Source organism: Oryzias latipes, chromosome 2 (assembly GCF_053564925.1).
Source record: "Oryzias latipes strain Hd-rR chromosome 2, Olatipes_Hd-rR_3.1".
NCBI classification, from domain to species: Eukaryota; Metazoa; Chordata; class Actinopteri; order Beloniformes; family Adrianichthyidae; genus Oryzias; species Oryzias latipes.
In genome coordinates, this window is record NC_136238.1 from 14,850,508 (window position 1) to 14,864,917 (window position 14,410).

The window sequence follows — 14,410 nt, forward strand, 5'->3', positions numbered from 1 at the left end:
AGGGTGGGTGTAATGAGGAGCAAAACAATAAGCGGCAACATAGATCGAGCCCCCCTTCTGGTGAGTGCATTGTTCCACGATGATCGACCCGCAATACTTTGCCATCGCTCTCCCCTCATCCTCCCTCCTTATCTATACTCTGAGTCCTTCCATCTCTTTTACCTCACTTTTGTCTCCCCCCCCCCGTTCTCAAGCACCCTTTCCTTTTTTTTTTTCTTTTGCTCTATTCCCACTCCACCACAGTCAGCTGTCATGGCTGCCACTTTATGGAGCCCGCTCATTTATTACAGGCCGCTGTCGCAGGAGGGGCCCTTACCAAAGGACAGCGTGCCCCTGCTGAAAGGAGGTGACCTTTACCTCCCTGCATGTCATTCAAATGCATCGCAGCCAGTAAACAAATACATTTCCATTCATGCAAATCGGTAGCAAGAAGCAGGCACAAACACATGCAAGACTTTTACATGATTCCTCCAGTATAGAATTAACCCTATAGTACTATTTGTATGATATTTGATTCACACAAGGGAGTATCAGGGCCACCACAAAAAACCCCAACAAGAATAAATATTCAATTCATAGAAAAAAGTCGCAATTTAATGTGACTGAAGTCACTGTGATAAAAATGATTACGTGATAAGTAATGTCACAACTTTGAGACGAAAAAGAAATCGACATTTTCTAAGAATCAAAGTGAAAAATTATGAGGAAAAAAAGTTATATTTTCAATATTTGATCCGACAAGACTACAATTTTACAACTAGAGTTAATTTTAAAAGGTACAACAATGACATTTTTCTTCTCTTTTATCCATCGGGTCTGTGATATAAAGAAATCACGGAGCATGAAATAGTCCTTTTAAGAAAGAAAAAAAAACGTTATTAACAAATATTACACATATAAAATACCAGACATTGACACTCCACACTTTGTGCAAATGACAGAATTTTAACATTTAAACAAGAACATTTACAGCATTTAGACAAAAATACTAAAGGTAAAGGATTCTCAAACGTGACCATGTTTTAACTGTTCTAACAGCATTTTTTGTTAGTGCAGGATTAAACACTATTTACATACAGAATTATTTCTTTCTGAAAAATGTAAAATACTGTTTTTTTGTGTTAGCATATTTACACTTGTGAATGAAATATTTAGCCATAATTATAAGAAAGTTAACTATAAATAAATGTCTGTATTAAATCTCCCTTGAGTAAAATATCCAAAAATAATATATTTGTAGAATAATTTATATTTTTTAACCTAGATGGGTTGTTATAAAATAAGTCAAATATTTTCAAAATGTTGAAAGTGCAGTGCCAAAAAAAAATGAGGCAAAGATTTTGTTGAGGAATGGAAAAAATCCACAGTTTATGTCCATATCTTTTTCAAATTTTCTGAAAAAAAAAGTTTGTGCCGGCTTTTAAGTACATATTAGTTTGTCTAGTCCTTTGTTTTTAAATGTCATCTTGTAAAGCACTTTGAATGCCTTGTGTTTAAAAGGTGCTACTGTATATAAATAAACTTTGATTTGAAAAAATCAAGCTGTGCAATGCGGATATCCCAAAAGATGCAGAAAATTGTAATAAATGGGCACCTTAAACCACCTTATGGCAGCTTGAAGTAGTTAACGAATCAAATAAATCAATTTCTGTATTTGACCAATCAGATAGACCCCTTCACATTGTTGACCAATCAGATGGAGCTCTTTTATGTTAGATGACCAGGGTCGTTTAGAGTATGATTTAAGGTATGTTGACTTTTTTTTTTAAACTAAACTGTTACAGCAAACTACAAATTATATTTTTGGTTGTTTTGCTATTTGTTTATCTATCGCAAGTTATATCATCATCCCAATATTGAATAATTATAATAATAATAATGGATTGGATTTATCGGCGCTTTTCCAGACGCTCACAGCGCTTCCATTGTGTCCATTATTCATTCACTCTTCATTCATACTTGGTGACAGTTGAGGGTGGCAGTTCGTGCCTACGGTCCCTCTGACCATCACCGGGATCATCCATGCACATTTATGCTGGTAGGCAGTGGCGTTAAGGGTCTTGCCCAAGGGCCCCCACTGAGTGATGCTAATTGCTTGCTATTGATATGGTAATTGCCCCCAGTACCACTGATCACTAATTTCGCCGTTTTCCTCACATCGTGCAGCCCTAATGCAAACAAATAAAACAACAGAATTCAAAATGTAGCATTTCAATTTATTACACACTTACAAACATTTTACAAATTAATGTTCAGTGACAAATATACTCTAAATAGGGAGTTGGTTGAACTATACATTTTTTTTAAATTACACCTAGTTAAAGAAATCAACCCAAAATTAGTATTTCTTTTAGGTAATCTTAATAAGTAGATTCCAAAGTCAAACTTTTGAAAGAAAGCTAAACATTATAAATATGGGAATATATTGGCAATAATCTTTTAGAGAAGTTACAAAACTTGATTGTTGGTTTCTCAAAGAAAACTGAATATATGTTTCAATCCATCCAAAATAAATGGATAAGAACAAAGATTTCTACCCCTCTAAAAAAATAAAAAATACTAGTTCTCATTATGTTTTTTATTCATTTAATTGTGGGAAATCGTTCTGTAAAGAATAAAAGAACAGAGCTGCAGACAAACTGCGACAAAAACCGGCTGATAAAGACCGAGCCGCACACGCCTGAGCATAAAGAATATTAATCACTCACACACACAAAGTGGTGCACACTGTCACGGTGCCAGACAGATTAAAGCCTGATTAAGGCGGGTGTCGCATAAGTCTTGGAACAGTAAATATCTTTAATTTGTAGTGTAATTAAACAGATTAGCTGCCATGAATATCTGACGAAGGATTAGCTGACAGTCAATGCAGCAAACAGGTTTGACTAACACGCACAAGAATACACATACAAAAATACTCAGCAAGTGATGAACAGGCAAAATACAAAAGTTTGAATCATTGTGACGGGCAGCTTGTTTATAAGGTATCAGGGAGATCATCGGGGTAAATAACAAAAAAAAAACAGTCAAATATTGATAATTGTAGGTTACAGTGGTATATACTGTAAAATTACGCACACAACGGGTTTTTCGTCTAGCGTGTTTACTACCACATGTCCACCACAGTAGTAAGAGGTTTGGTGCGAAATGTCAAAACGGTGCAAATCTAGCGAATTTTGCTTTGAGCTTTTTTCTTTCACAGCTCTACTGCTATGTACGAAAGACTTGGGCAGAGTAAGAGAATCTGTAAGAATCCGAATTTCTTCCCTACCCCTTAGGCTCCTCCCCAATGCTCCAATTGTGGAGGTATTTAAAGCTGAAGTGGTGTGCAAAAGTGTTTTTTTCTAAGGAGGAGCTGTAGGGACTTAGGGCTGGCTATCCCTCTGCGGGTTCGGGGATCCGCATCGCGCTTGTGGGCAGAAGAAAACACATTTCGTAACCCTTGTGCTATCCTAGGCACTTTAACATTGGGAGTTGGGTCATCTAGACCAGTGTTTTTCAACCTTTTCTGAGCCACGGCACACTTTAACCTTAAAAAAAATCCCGCGGCACACCAGGATCCAAAAATTAAAAAAAAAGTAGAAACTCATAGTCTGTATTGATCTACAGCCCCTCCCTCCACAATCCCACATGCATTTTTGAGATAATTGTTACAAAAAAGCTGGAAACTGCAGCTGTTTTTTTCTAAAAGATGCAATAAAAGTTAAGTTAGAAGATTTAAAAACAGTTTGTGTGTTCGTTAGTTTCAAGACGTTTAACAACAGATCTCCTTTTGCGCTGTCACTCTCACAACCCAATGCATCATGGGAAATGTAGTGCATAAAACGGCCGAAGATCGGTTTTCGGAGCTTCATTGTTTTGTTCACTTGTTCCACGGTCTGATACCGGATTCTGTGGAAAGATACACCGCTAAAGACAAGCTTTAGCTGGTATTTCTGTTAGAACTGAGCGACTTTACGAGCTAAATCGGGACAAGGAAGTGAAGACTTTAAGCACTTCTGATTGGTCAGACCGATGACATGTGATTAACCCCCCCAACACGGGACTTTTCCAAAATACAGCCGAAGGTGCAGCTGAATCGCGGTACGTCATTCTTATCAAAATGTCTTTAATAAAATAAAATAAACGCAAAGAAAAGGTATTTTACGATCTTTTATATTCCTAACTCCTCAGTGTTTTATCAGGATGTTTGGATGAACAGAGAGCTAAAATCCTGGAGATGGGAAATGTTTTTAGATCAGTTAATGAGGGCAATTTCCCACGGCACACTTGGCCATCTCCCACGGCACACTAGTGTGCCGCGGCACACTGGTTGAAAAACAATGATCTAGACCCACTACACAGTGCGCTGAACCTTTTTTCTTCAATGATTTGTGATCTTCACTGGTGTCCATGGATTACATGAAATCTTTCCACCTTTATCCACCTTTGTCATGGTAGGAAGAACACGTCAATGTAAGGGTGGGGTCATCTAAGATAGCACAAGGGTTAAACCATCTTATGGTGTCATGAGTGTGCTCTGAAGGACAGAAATTTACATTTGAACTTAAATATTAAGTAACGTTTAAAGAAATAAAACCAATGTCATGTATTTTCCAAGCAGTGGCAGCTACACGCCAACGTCGAGTGATGACTATTGATCACGTCATCAAACGGTGCAAGGTCTGAATTTGAAGACGTTTTTTTCCATATCTCTGCACTTGGAGGGATAAATGTAGGAAAAAGGGAGAAGCTGGGAAGCAATTCGTATTAAGCTAGTTATCATATAATTCCGGCCAGGCACAAACAGCAACTATTTATTTCTCCATCATGATCAATTTTCTAACCAATGGCACTTCTGTACATGAAAAGGGATGCTGCCTGTACATCACTACCAAATTCGAGTCCTTGGTCAAAGTTCGACCTGGTTAAACTTTCCATGGATGTTCAATGGACGTTTCGTACGTACAGCCTAAAAAGGGTCATAGAAACTTGCGTAACTTGTGTTAAAGAAGTCCGAAACATCCATATGCTCGCTTGAACATGCGTCTTAGAGGACAATGTGAAAGTAACTTTAGACCATGCAAGACCATTGATAGATTGCCTTTTACAGGTTTACATTTAGGCACCGGGCTTTATCAAGGTACAGGCAAGATAGAAATCACACAGCAATTCTAAGTCCCACTATTGTGCAGCCCCAAAGCAAGAACAGACGGCAACGGGTGCATATAAAAAAGGGCACAGGAACTAAAGAGAAAGCCAGATTCAGTGAACGACCGAGTCGATAGCTCTTGATCCTGCTTTGCCAAAGAAAAGCTGCCAATCAAAGGCAGCTAAACACTGTTCTACTTCCTGTGCTGGCCTGGAGATGGAGTACAGCATGATAATGCAGCAACTGAAAGAGTTCCGTGGAATCAAATACAAGAGGGGCATAACATTTCTGGACCAACTTCCTAAAAGACAGAACAGTCCGGGGAGCAGGTTTTTATATTGTACATTTATGTTCTCCAAAGCAGTAATACAAAGCAAATGCCTCAGGTGGCAAAAAAAACCCATAGACACATAAGATATTTTGACATTTTCAAGATTCACAAAAACAGACTAGACTAAAAATCTGAGGATATGCAAAATAAAAAGAGGATATACAAAATAATGGCAAAATAATACCTTAAGGTAACAAAGCTGAATTATCCAATGTATTTATTACTTTTTATTTATTTGGAAAATTTCTATTTAAAAGGTTTTGCATAGGAAATTGTAAGGGGATGCAGTTGTTTTTGGTGATTTATCTGATCTAATGCTGATGCTTAAGCCATTTTCGGAACCCGTTTTATCTTATTCGGGGTCACACGACTGACAGAGCCCAACCCGGCCAATTAATTGTGTAATTATCCAACAGTTTCTTCACATTAGAATCAGGTTGTGTCTGAATTCCTTCACTAGTCACTACATAGTGCACTATATAGGGCGTTCGCCACTTTTTTAGTGCTGTCCAAATCTACAATTCCAAAATAGAATAAATGGCGTATACTTATATAGCACTTTTCTACCTTCTTCGAAGGCCCAAAGCGCTTGACAGTCACAGTCCCATTCACACACGCACACCTTCCACCAGAGGCAAGGTGGGGTTCAGTGTCTTGCCCAAGGACACTTCGACACATGGGTGGGCAAGGTGGGAATCGAACCAACAATATTCCGATCAGAGGTTGCCTGCTTTACCACTGCACCTGGTAGGTCAAATAGCGTGTGTTGTTTAAGTTTCTTTGGCAACATCTTGAGTGTTATAGGGTTAAACCAAAATGCTACTTTGGCAAACGGTGCTAGCTAACTTAGCCTAATTTAGGTAGAAAAAAATTAGATAAGTTAACACATTGGCATAAACTTAAGTAGCTTAGAAAAAATAGTTAAAAGCAGACTAACTAACATTGAAAAAGAACCGAGATTTACTGAAAAACTTTAGGTACTCCTTACTTCACACATTTTTATACAAAGCCCCTAAAGTGACATTGAAGAAAAAACAAACAATTGAAGTAAAAGAAAAACTGCCACTCAGCAGTTCGTTTTCCGTTTTTGTTTTACTTCAATTGTTTTTTTGTTTTTTTTTTCAATGGCCCTTTAAGGCCTCCGTAGTTTGAAGTGAGCAGACAAGTTATAAATACAACTAATAGGGCAAAAAGGTATGAAAAACCAAGGCAGCGCAGAGGTTAATGAAAAGAAGACGTGAAAATATTAAACAAGAAAGAGATGAGGCAACAAAGTGTAAATTTAGGAGACTTTCAAATTCTAGACAAAACTTTAGAACCTACATTGCACAACAGGTCCTATATGTGTGTTAGCAAAGATTTAACTGTGTCCATGTTTTTTGTTTTTTCTGGAGAAATCACTTCAGGCGCAGGATGGAGACATTTGTCCTGACTGGAATTGTAAGTGGAAGGTCTGAAGAAACCTTCAAGTGGTCTGCGGGAGGAAAAAAAAAAAAAGCATACAGATTTCTTTGTCTTTCCTGTCCTTTTTTTTCATGGCTCATGCCTTAATTTGAGTCACAGAGAGTTTCCTCCACAAAAACACAAGCATCTTGTTGATTGTGGTTCTTGGTTGTGGGACAGAAATTCGGTCCTAATGAGACCACAGAATGTGCCGATGGGAAGCCGCAATCGTTGTGCGCTACCGGAAACGCACAAGAGGCAGCAAAACAGGAAATAAAAACTTTTCAAAAAAATAAAAACAACAACTTTGAAGCTTCAATGCACGTTGAGGAACTCAAGGTCCGAGTGAATCCAAGAAATTATTAAACTAACAGGAACTGATCATGGAAGGAGTTAAAAGAAGGAAAAAACTAAAGAAACTGGCAAACAAAAAAAAAAAAAATTGTATTAATAAAAGAAATAACAACCAACAAAAAACAGCATTAAGCCGAAAGGAAACAAGGAAAGAGCAAAAAATTTTAGAAACATATATATCTAATTTATTGTTATCAGTAAACATACCAGAGAACAAAACATGGGAATTAAAATGACAAGTTATCCTAACGAAAACATCTATCTAAGAACTGCACACACTGACATATTCTTTATGAATTTATCCCTAAAGGTCATTCATAGATGGATGGATTTCTGGACAACAGAAGCTACAAATTACAACTGCTGGTGCCCTTGTAGCATCTTTATTTTTTATTTATCCTGTTGACAGTCATGTAGCCAAGAGGACCCAAGTCTGGGTTTCCCTGTGCCGGTCCCCAGCCGGGAAAAATACAGGTGTTGTGCCAGGAAGGACATCCGGGGTAAAAATCTCTGCTGCTGATTCGCTGTAGTGACCCTTGAAGGGATATGCCGAAAGGTGAACAACAACATACCCTGTTGACAGCAAGTAAACATTGGTCGGACAGGATAAGAAATCCCTTCGTTCAGCATGCGGACACAGTTTGTGCTTTTAAAGGTTTAGCACAAAACTTCCTGTTAACCAAAACTCACAGTTACGGTTGACCAAGACATGTTGGGCCGACTCCAATCCGCAGGATCTACCACCTGGCTTATTTTTTAGCTATCCCTTCTCAGTGCTGGTTACCTGGATTAGATGATTCTGACTGACTAAACACACTCGATCCTGGTAGGAAAGAGCAGGTAATAGATTTCAAGATTGACAAAGTAAGCCCACCCCCACTTCCTGTCAACCAAGCTAGCTGTCTCGCTAGCTTGCACACCCCCAACTGAACATTCTACAAAAACGGCGAGCAATATTGGAGCTATCCAGCCGTGCAGTTTAGCGCTCGGACGAGGAAAACGAAGATGTACATGGATCTGGTCGTCTACAAGTGGATGCATCAGAATGGGGCAGAGCCTGTGGCCCACCCAACAAATTAACATAACGAAATACTCCGAAATGCAATGTTGACCATCATGAGAAAAATGCTATAAAACATGTTAAAAACACCAAAACCACCATTCTCTATTGGATTGGGTCTTTAAACTATTCATATTAAGACATCAAATAACACTACTCCAAGTTTAGATATGGGCAAAAAAAACCAAAACAACAAGTTTGTTGTTTACCAAAATAATTTCAGCAATTACAGTACATCCAGAAAACCCAAACGTGTGCGTAAAAATCATGTCATGCTTATACGTTTTAGAATTTATTCGTATTTGTTACCTAAAATGCCTATTGTTCAATACTTTGTTTTGATGACGATGATAGTTACAGCCTGTTTTGCGATGTTTTGCAATGTACGATAGGATTGGACTTGGGGAAGGGGATCAGTTTGGAATTAATTAAGTGGGTGCTGCTCCCTCCAGAGGATCCTGTAGTGTAGCAATGGATTATAACTGGAATAGATTATGACATTATGAGATTACTTTTCTACTTTGACAATTTCTTAGGATGTTAATAGGACCATGTGAGGAAAACTGATAAAAGATGTCTGAATGAAGGGAAGCAAACATTGTCTTTTCTTTAGAAGAATAAGATCTCTGTCATTTGGAATAGGCAACAACTGTGCCAGGCTTTCACTCTTCCCATAGCAAATCTAAGTCACACAAGGAGTTGGCACCGAATTCCTCGGCACAACCTAAGCCAACCATGCACATCATTAGGAAGCAATGCCGGGGGTGGTTCAAAAGTCTGTCCTGCCAAGCGTTCGAAAGCATCGCCGCAGACAACAGGGCTCTAACAAGCTTGTAGAATGATGACCAATAAAGCCCTTAGTTTGCACCCAAATTGTGCGTTTTCTGCCCCACTGTTGTGATTGTAAATATTAGGATAGTATGCAAACTGGAACAACAGAAGCCCCTCTGTAGAGTCGGCGTGCAAACAAAATGTCAGGCTTGTGTCACTGCCAGTTTCAATGCCTGGGAAGGAAAAGAGGAAGACAAAAAGAGAAGACGGCACGCTTTTTCTTTCGTCTCCAGGCCGAAAAACAACGTCATCTTTGTTCGACCCATCCAGATAATCATCTGAGCACTTATTCAGACGGCGACTATCATGAGTGGTAGTGTACTGGTGTCTAAGGCCTTGGAAAAGCGTTCCAACACCCCCACGCGTCAAATAGTCATCTATAAAGCTTCCTCTGAGACTGTCCAGGCAAATAACAGCCTGAACCTCAATGTCATACTCACTCAACTGCAATTATTTTTCTCCGGAGCCATATTTTACGCCGAAGGTTGGAGGAAAACCACGCATATCTGCATCAGCGCGCCGTAAACAGTCCCAACTAAAGCCTGACTAAGACCAACTCGTTATTTCAATGTTGACTAATTCACTCCCACCACAATTGCTAGAGCTGTCAAAGCATCCGCGGTCTAGACTGATACTACCAAAGAAGACTTAATTAGCTTGTGATGAATTTTCATTTCCGTCTACAAAGCCTTGGCTGGTTTCTTGGCCCCGTGTGTGCCAGCTGACGAGCCCTCTGTAATTTGATAGTGGAATCCATGTTCTACCCCCCCATCCCCCCTCCACAGCCATTCCACAGGAGAGGGCGTCTTTAAATGCCAAGGGATACACACAAACACACACGTGTTGAAGGAAGCATTTGTCATACACAGTTCAAAAGCCACATGTGAGTCGCACGATTCGGACTATACCGACAGCATGGAACGGCCACTTCGTTGCAAAAGGTGAATCGTCTTGGTGCATTCCAGATTCCCAGAGAATTAAGGGACATTTTCCCTGAATGATTTTTAACTGATCGTCCATTTACTTGCGTTTTATTCCTCATAACAGGCGACTATTCTTGGTGCATCACTCACACCTTAAAACCTTCATTGCAACTGCCGTTACCGGTGGATCCCATGGACAGACCTGTAAGGGGTCACGCAGGTCAAGGTTGTTGACCTTCTATGGGCAATCTGTGGGTGACAGGTCGTAATGAGACACAGGCATGTTGTATAGCTTTTTTTTTTTTAACTTTCTAACCCCCTAAACCCCTTAGCGCTGTTCAAGTCATAAGCAGCCTAGCTATTTCAAATGAGGAAATTAGACAGTGTGTAGTTTGTATGGCCATACTACGGGTACTTGCGCATCGTGAACATTCACCCATGGTCAGCAAGGAGCCAGTACTCGCACCTTACTAACGACCACACTGTGCCGTAAGGACACCGTACAACAGCATCACCCATACGTCATAAGTGTGAACAACTTAGATCAGCCTTACAAATACCTGACAGCACACTTAACGTTCTCACGACAATCGTACGGTCCAATTTTATGACGTCCCTTGAGGAGGCTTTACACACCCGAGAGACACACCCACTCTCCCATTAAAACACTTCTATCTACGACACTCCACGGACCCAGTCAACCCAAAAACCTAAACAGGTCAACCCCTGTACAAGTGGCTACAAGGGGTTCACACCAGGGTCAAGTCAAATTTCCACCGACACCCTGTAGGTTAACAGCATCGGTGGCGGTCGTTGTTAACCCGGGCCTCGACCGGGTTAACAACGACCGCCACCGATGCTGTTAACCTACAGGGTGTCGGTGGAAATTTGACTTGACCCTGGTGTGAACCCCTTGTAGCCATGGTTCACACCAGGGATGTGACGTTAAACATATGGTGGTTACAGTGGACTGTCTCTACCCAGTACTAGCGCACCTATGCCACCTGTCGAAGCGGTACAAATCTTATGGAATCTTTCTCTTTCACAGCTCTATTCCGATGTGTGAAAGACTTGGTGTCTTCTAATTCTATCAGGGCACAAACCGCAATTGTTTAGTTGTCCTTCATGATCAATTTTCAAATGGTTGGTACTTCCGTGAAGTGAAAGGGACGCCATCCATGCGTCATCTCCAATCCAGAGTCCCTGATTGGTCAAAGTTTAACTTGATTAAACTCTCAACACCTGTTCAATGGCGACGCATCTGCACCTAGAGCCTGTCCTAAAAAGTATCGTACCGACACGTGAACATGAGAATATAGAATACATAAGCCCAAACATTTACATAGACTTTTCATTGGAAGTGGTTGCATGAGCGTGCGTTGCCAAAGGCGATGTGAACGTAGCTTCAGGTTTAAGACATGGGTGTCAGCATTTCTTATACCCTCCAATACTTGTGTTGTTGTTTTTTTTTCTTTATTTGGCTCCATACTTTTTGGGAACGTAGCTTTTTCCTGAAGTCCCAAAAGAAAATGAACATTTTTTAAGTTCTATTCTGCGTTGTAATTCCAGAAAGTCTCTATCAAACCAAATTTAACATCACACACTTTGCTGTCAGTATTGGAATTTTTTTTCAATTAATATTTTATCCTGGAAATGAGTACAGCTTTCCCCTAAAATAATACATTTTTTAAAATGTATATGTCTACAAATTGTGGTCAATTTCTGGTAGAATAATTTAGAATTCATGGGACTTGTTTCTATCACCAAGAAGAAAACTTACTGTGCTAAAGCTGAAAGGATCAAGGAAAAGAAACTCAGGAATTTGTACTTTTTAGGTTATTTTATTGCTTCCCATTGTATTTCAGTTAGCCTCTGGGTCAAGATTTTTATCCGATACTATTTACTTTTAAGTTTTCAATGTTTTTTAATCCAACCAGCTCCTGTTTTAAGTTTTGTTTCAGTTTTTTTGTTTAGGGTTTCATACCACAGGTAGTTTTTTTTTTTTTTTTTAAAGTAATTTAATTGAATTGACAGTCGTCATCTCCACTCTGCACGCTTGTACTACATACGGCATTTCACTTCCTTTTTAACTGAAGAAGCATTTATTCTGTTGGCATTTTTAAAAGAAAGAAGAGGAGTTTTACAATAAAGCAGAATCGGAGACTTCCTTTGAAGTCAGCAGAACCTTTTAACCAAAACTTAGCTTTTACTTCTGCTGTCAATCACTTCTGCACTTCTGCAAAACATCAGTCTGAACGTTTATGGAGGGAAAAAAAAAAAAGAGAGAAGCGAACATTTCTAAGGGTTTTCGTTTCTACCTGCAAGACAATAAATGAAGGCAAATCGATTTGCTGCAACTTTATTTTCTGCTCAAAGAAAAACAAACCCGTCCAAGAAAATCAGAGGAAACTCAATCAATTCTTCTTCTTGTTTTTTTTTTTCTTTTTCTAGAGGTTTTCAGCACTTTTGCTGCTTTAAACGGATCCCAAAGCAAAGAAAGTTCTTGGTTCTAAGCATCCCCCTAGAAGGGATTCGTTCTGGGACTTCAGAAGGAACACGCGTGTTCCTGCTAGAACATCCACTGGCTCCAGGTGCGAGGAGAGCCCGCTGAGCTTCTCACACGCTTGGTAAACATGAGCGTGATCTCCCTGAGTGAGACAGAAACAAATATCGACTCAGTAGACGCCCACGCACGATGAACTTTTTTTTCCCCCCAAGAGGCATAGCTGGGATTCTTGGTCGGAATTTGCATCACAAATATCTGGAATGGGAGGGTAAATAAAGCAGGGAGGGTGCCACTTTGCCTCCCCATCCATTCATACCGACTAGAGCAGTCATCCATCCAGGCATCCATCCACACCAGCAGGGGAGTGTGTGCTGGACTTGTCCTTGGATGGGGAATTGGGGGGAAAAAAAAAAAAAAGAAAGACGCATCCTCCAACGTCCCATTTCTGGAAGAATTCAAAAATCTTTGCTCTGCTTCGCACTTCAGCACCCCCTCCATCTCCTCTGAAAGTCCTTGTCAATCAGCAAACTTGCTTTCAGCAGGAACCCACCCCGCGCGCGCGTGCGCCCCACAGGGGAGCCGCGAGAGGAAATCCACCAAGCAGATATTTGCCCTAAACTTCCCCACGCTTCCTGAGCAGGGGTTGCAAGAACATTAAAGTGAATTTCGTCAGGGGACTCGCACCACGGGGGTCCCTGATGATAATAAAAAAAAAGAGCCCCGCGCTGCCCCTGAGACTGGATCGGCTTAGTCTAAATTATTCAGTCAGGAAAGGAAAAGAAAAAAAAACCATCTGAGATCACTTGAGAGAAATTCACGCAATTGGGGAAGAAGCAAGAAGAGCCTGATGGAGAGATGAGAAACAGCCTTTACGCACGAGGCTGCTCCATCAGCATCAACTCCATCTCAAGTTTCACCTGGACCCAAAGCGCACGCGGGAGACGCGCACTCACCTGACTGCGCTGCGCTCCAGCGGATCAGTGCCAGAGTGACGAGGACGCACGCCGGGAACTTCATCTTTTCTTTTAGGTGTTGTCGTAAAAAAAACAAAAATAAAAAAAAACAACTCCAATAAAAAACTCCACGGAACTCACATGTCCAATTAAGATATCCCCGCTCGTTCACGCGCGCTGGTGCAGGAGAAAACCAAACAGCCCCAGAGAAGGATGGCTGAAGAGGAGGATGAAGAGGACGCTTCTTCTGGAGGAGACGCCTTTTGGAGAGCTTTTTTTTTTCCCTCCACACCCCCCTCTTTTCGGATTTTACGCGCAGCGCTGCGTTTAGGTCTGTTTCCACCACGGACATTCAGAGACACTCACACTGCCATCGCGCCGGCAGAGGGAGGGGGGGGGGGGGGGGCACGGAGGAGTAGGATGAGAGGGGGGGGGGTGTACCCGCCCTCTTTTTTGTGACTGGCACCCCCTTGATCCAATTAAATCCTTAGGAATAAACAAATTAAATTAAAAAATAGATTATTTTCCCCCTTTGTAGCTCCACCCACTTTACTTTTCCCCTTTTCTGATTGGCTATTGAATTCCACATTACACCTGTGATCTACAGGAGATGATTTCATACTTTTTTGGGTTATAGTTTCTGCAAGTTAAATCTAAGAATAAAATCTTAGGAGGATCACAAATTTAATTAAATTTTTTTATTTTTCAATTAAATTCTTTTCATAATTTGACAAAAGCAGCATTTTAATAAAAATTTTCCTGTAAATATCATTGCTCATAAATGTGTGATAATATATTAGTTAATAGATTATTTATGTTTTATTGTGTTGGTTTGTTTACATGTTTACATAAAGTGTTGGAACACATTTCTCAAGTTA

General features: G+C 40.2%; 1 protein-coding gene and 1 long non-coding RNA gene across 8 annotated transcripts in view; both read right to left on the reverse strand.

Annotated features, from left to right (window-relative positions):
- si:ch73-383l1.1 (receptor tyrosine-protein kinase erbB-4) overlaps positions 1 to 13,929 on the reverse strand; it is a 350,557-nt gene extending 336,628 nt beyond the window's left edge. For all 7 annotated transcript variants that reach the window (XM_078933265.1, XM_023964991.2, XM_023964982.2 and 4 more), the window contains exon 1: positions 13,533 to 13,929. In XM_078933265.1, the coding sequence (XP_078789391.1) occupies positions 13,533 to 13,884 (352 nt within the window). In that variant the 5' untranslated portion in view covers positions 13,885 to 13,929. The remainder of the gene's footprint in view (positions 1 to 13,532) is intronic.
- On the reverse strand, positions 12,067 to 13,101 carry LOC144984529 (uncharacterized). The gene is made up of 2 exons (XR_013648288.1): positions 12,896 to 13,101; positions 12,067 to 12,721 (listed from the first exon to the last, which is right to left on the reverse strand). It is a non-coding gene; the product is annotated as an uncharacterized LOC144984529 (long non-coding RNA).
- Positions 13,930 to 14,410: the final 481 nt, after the last annotated feature.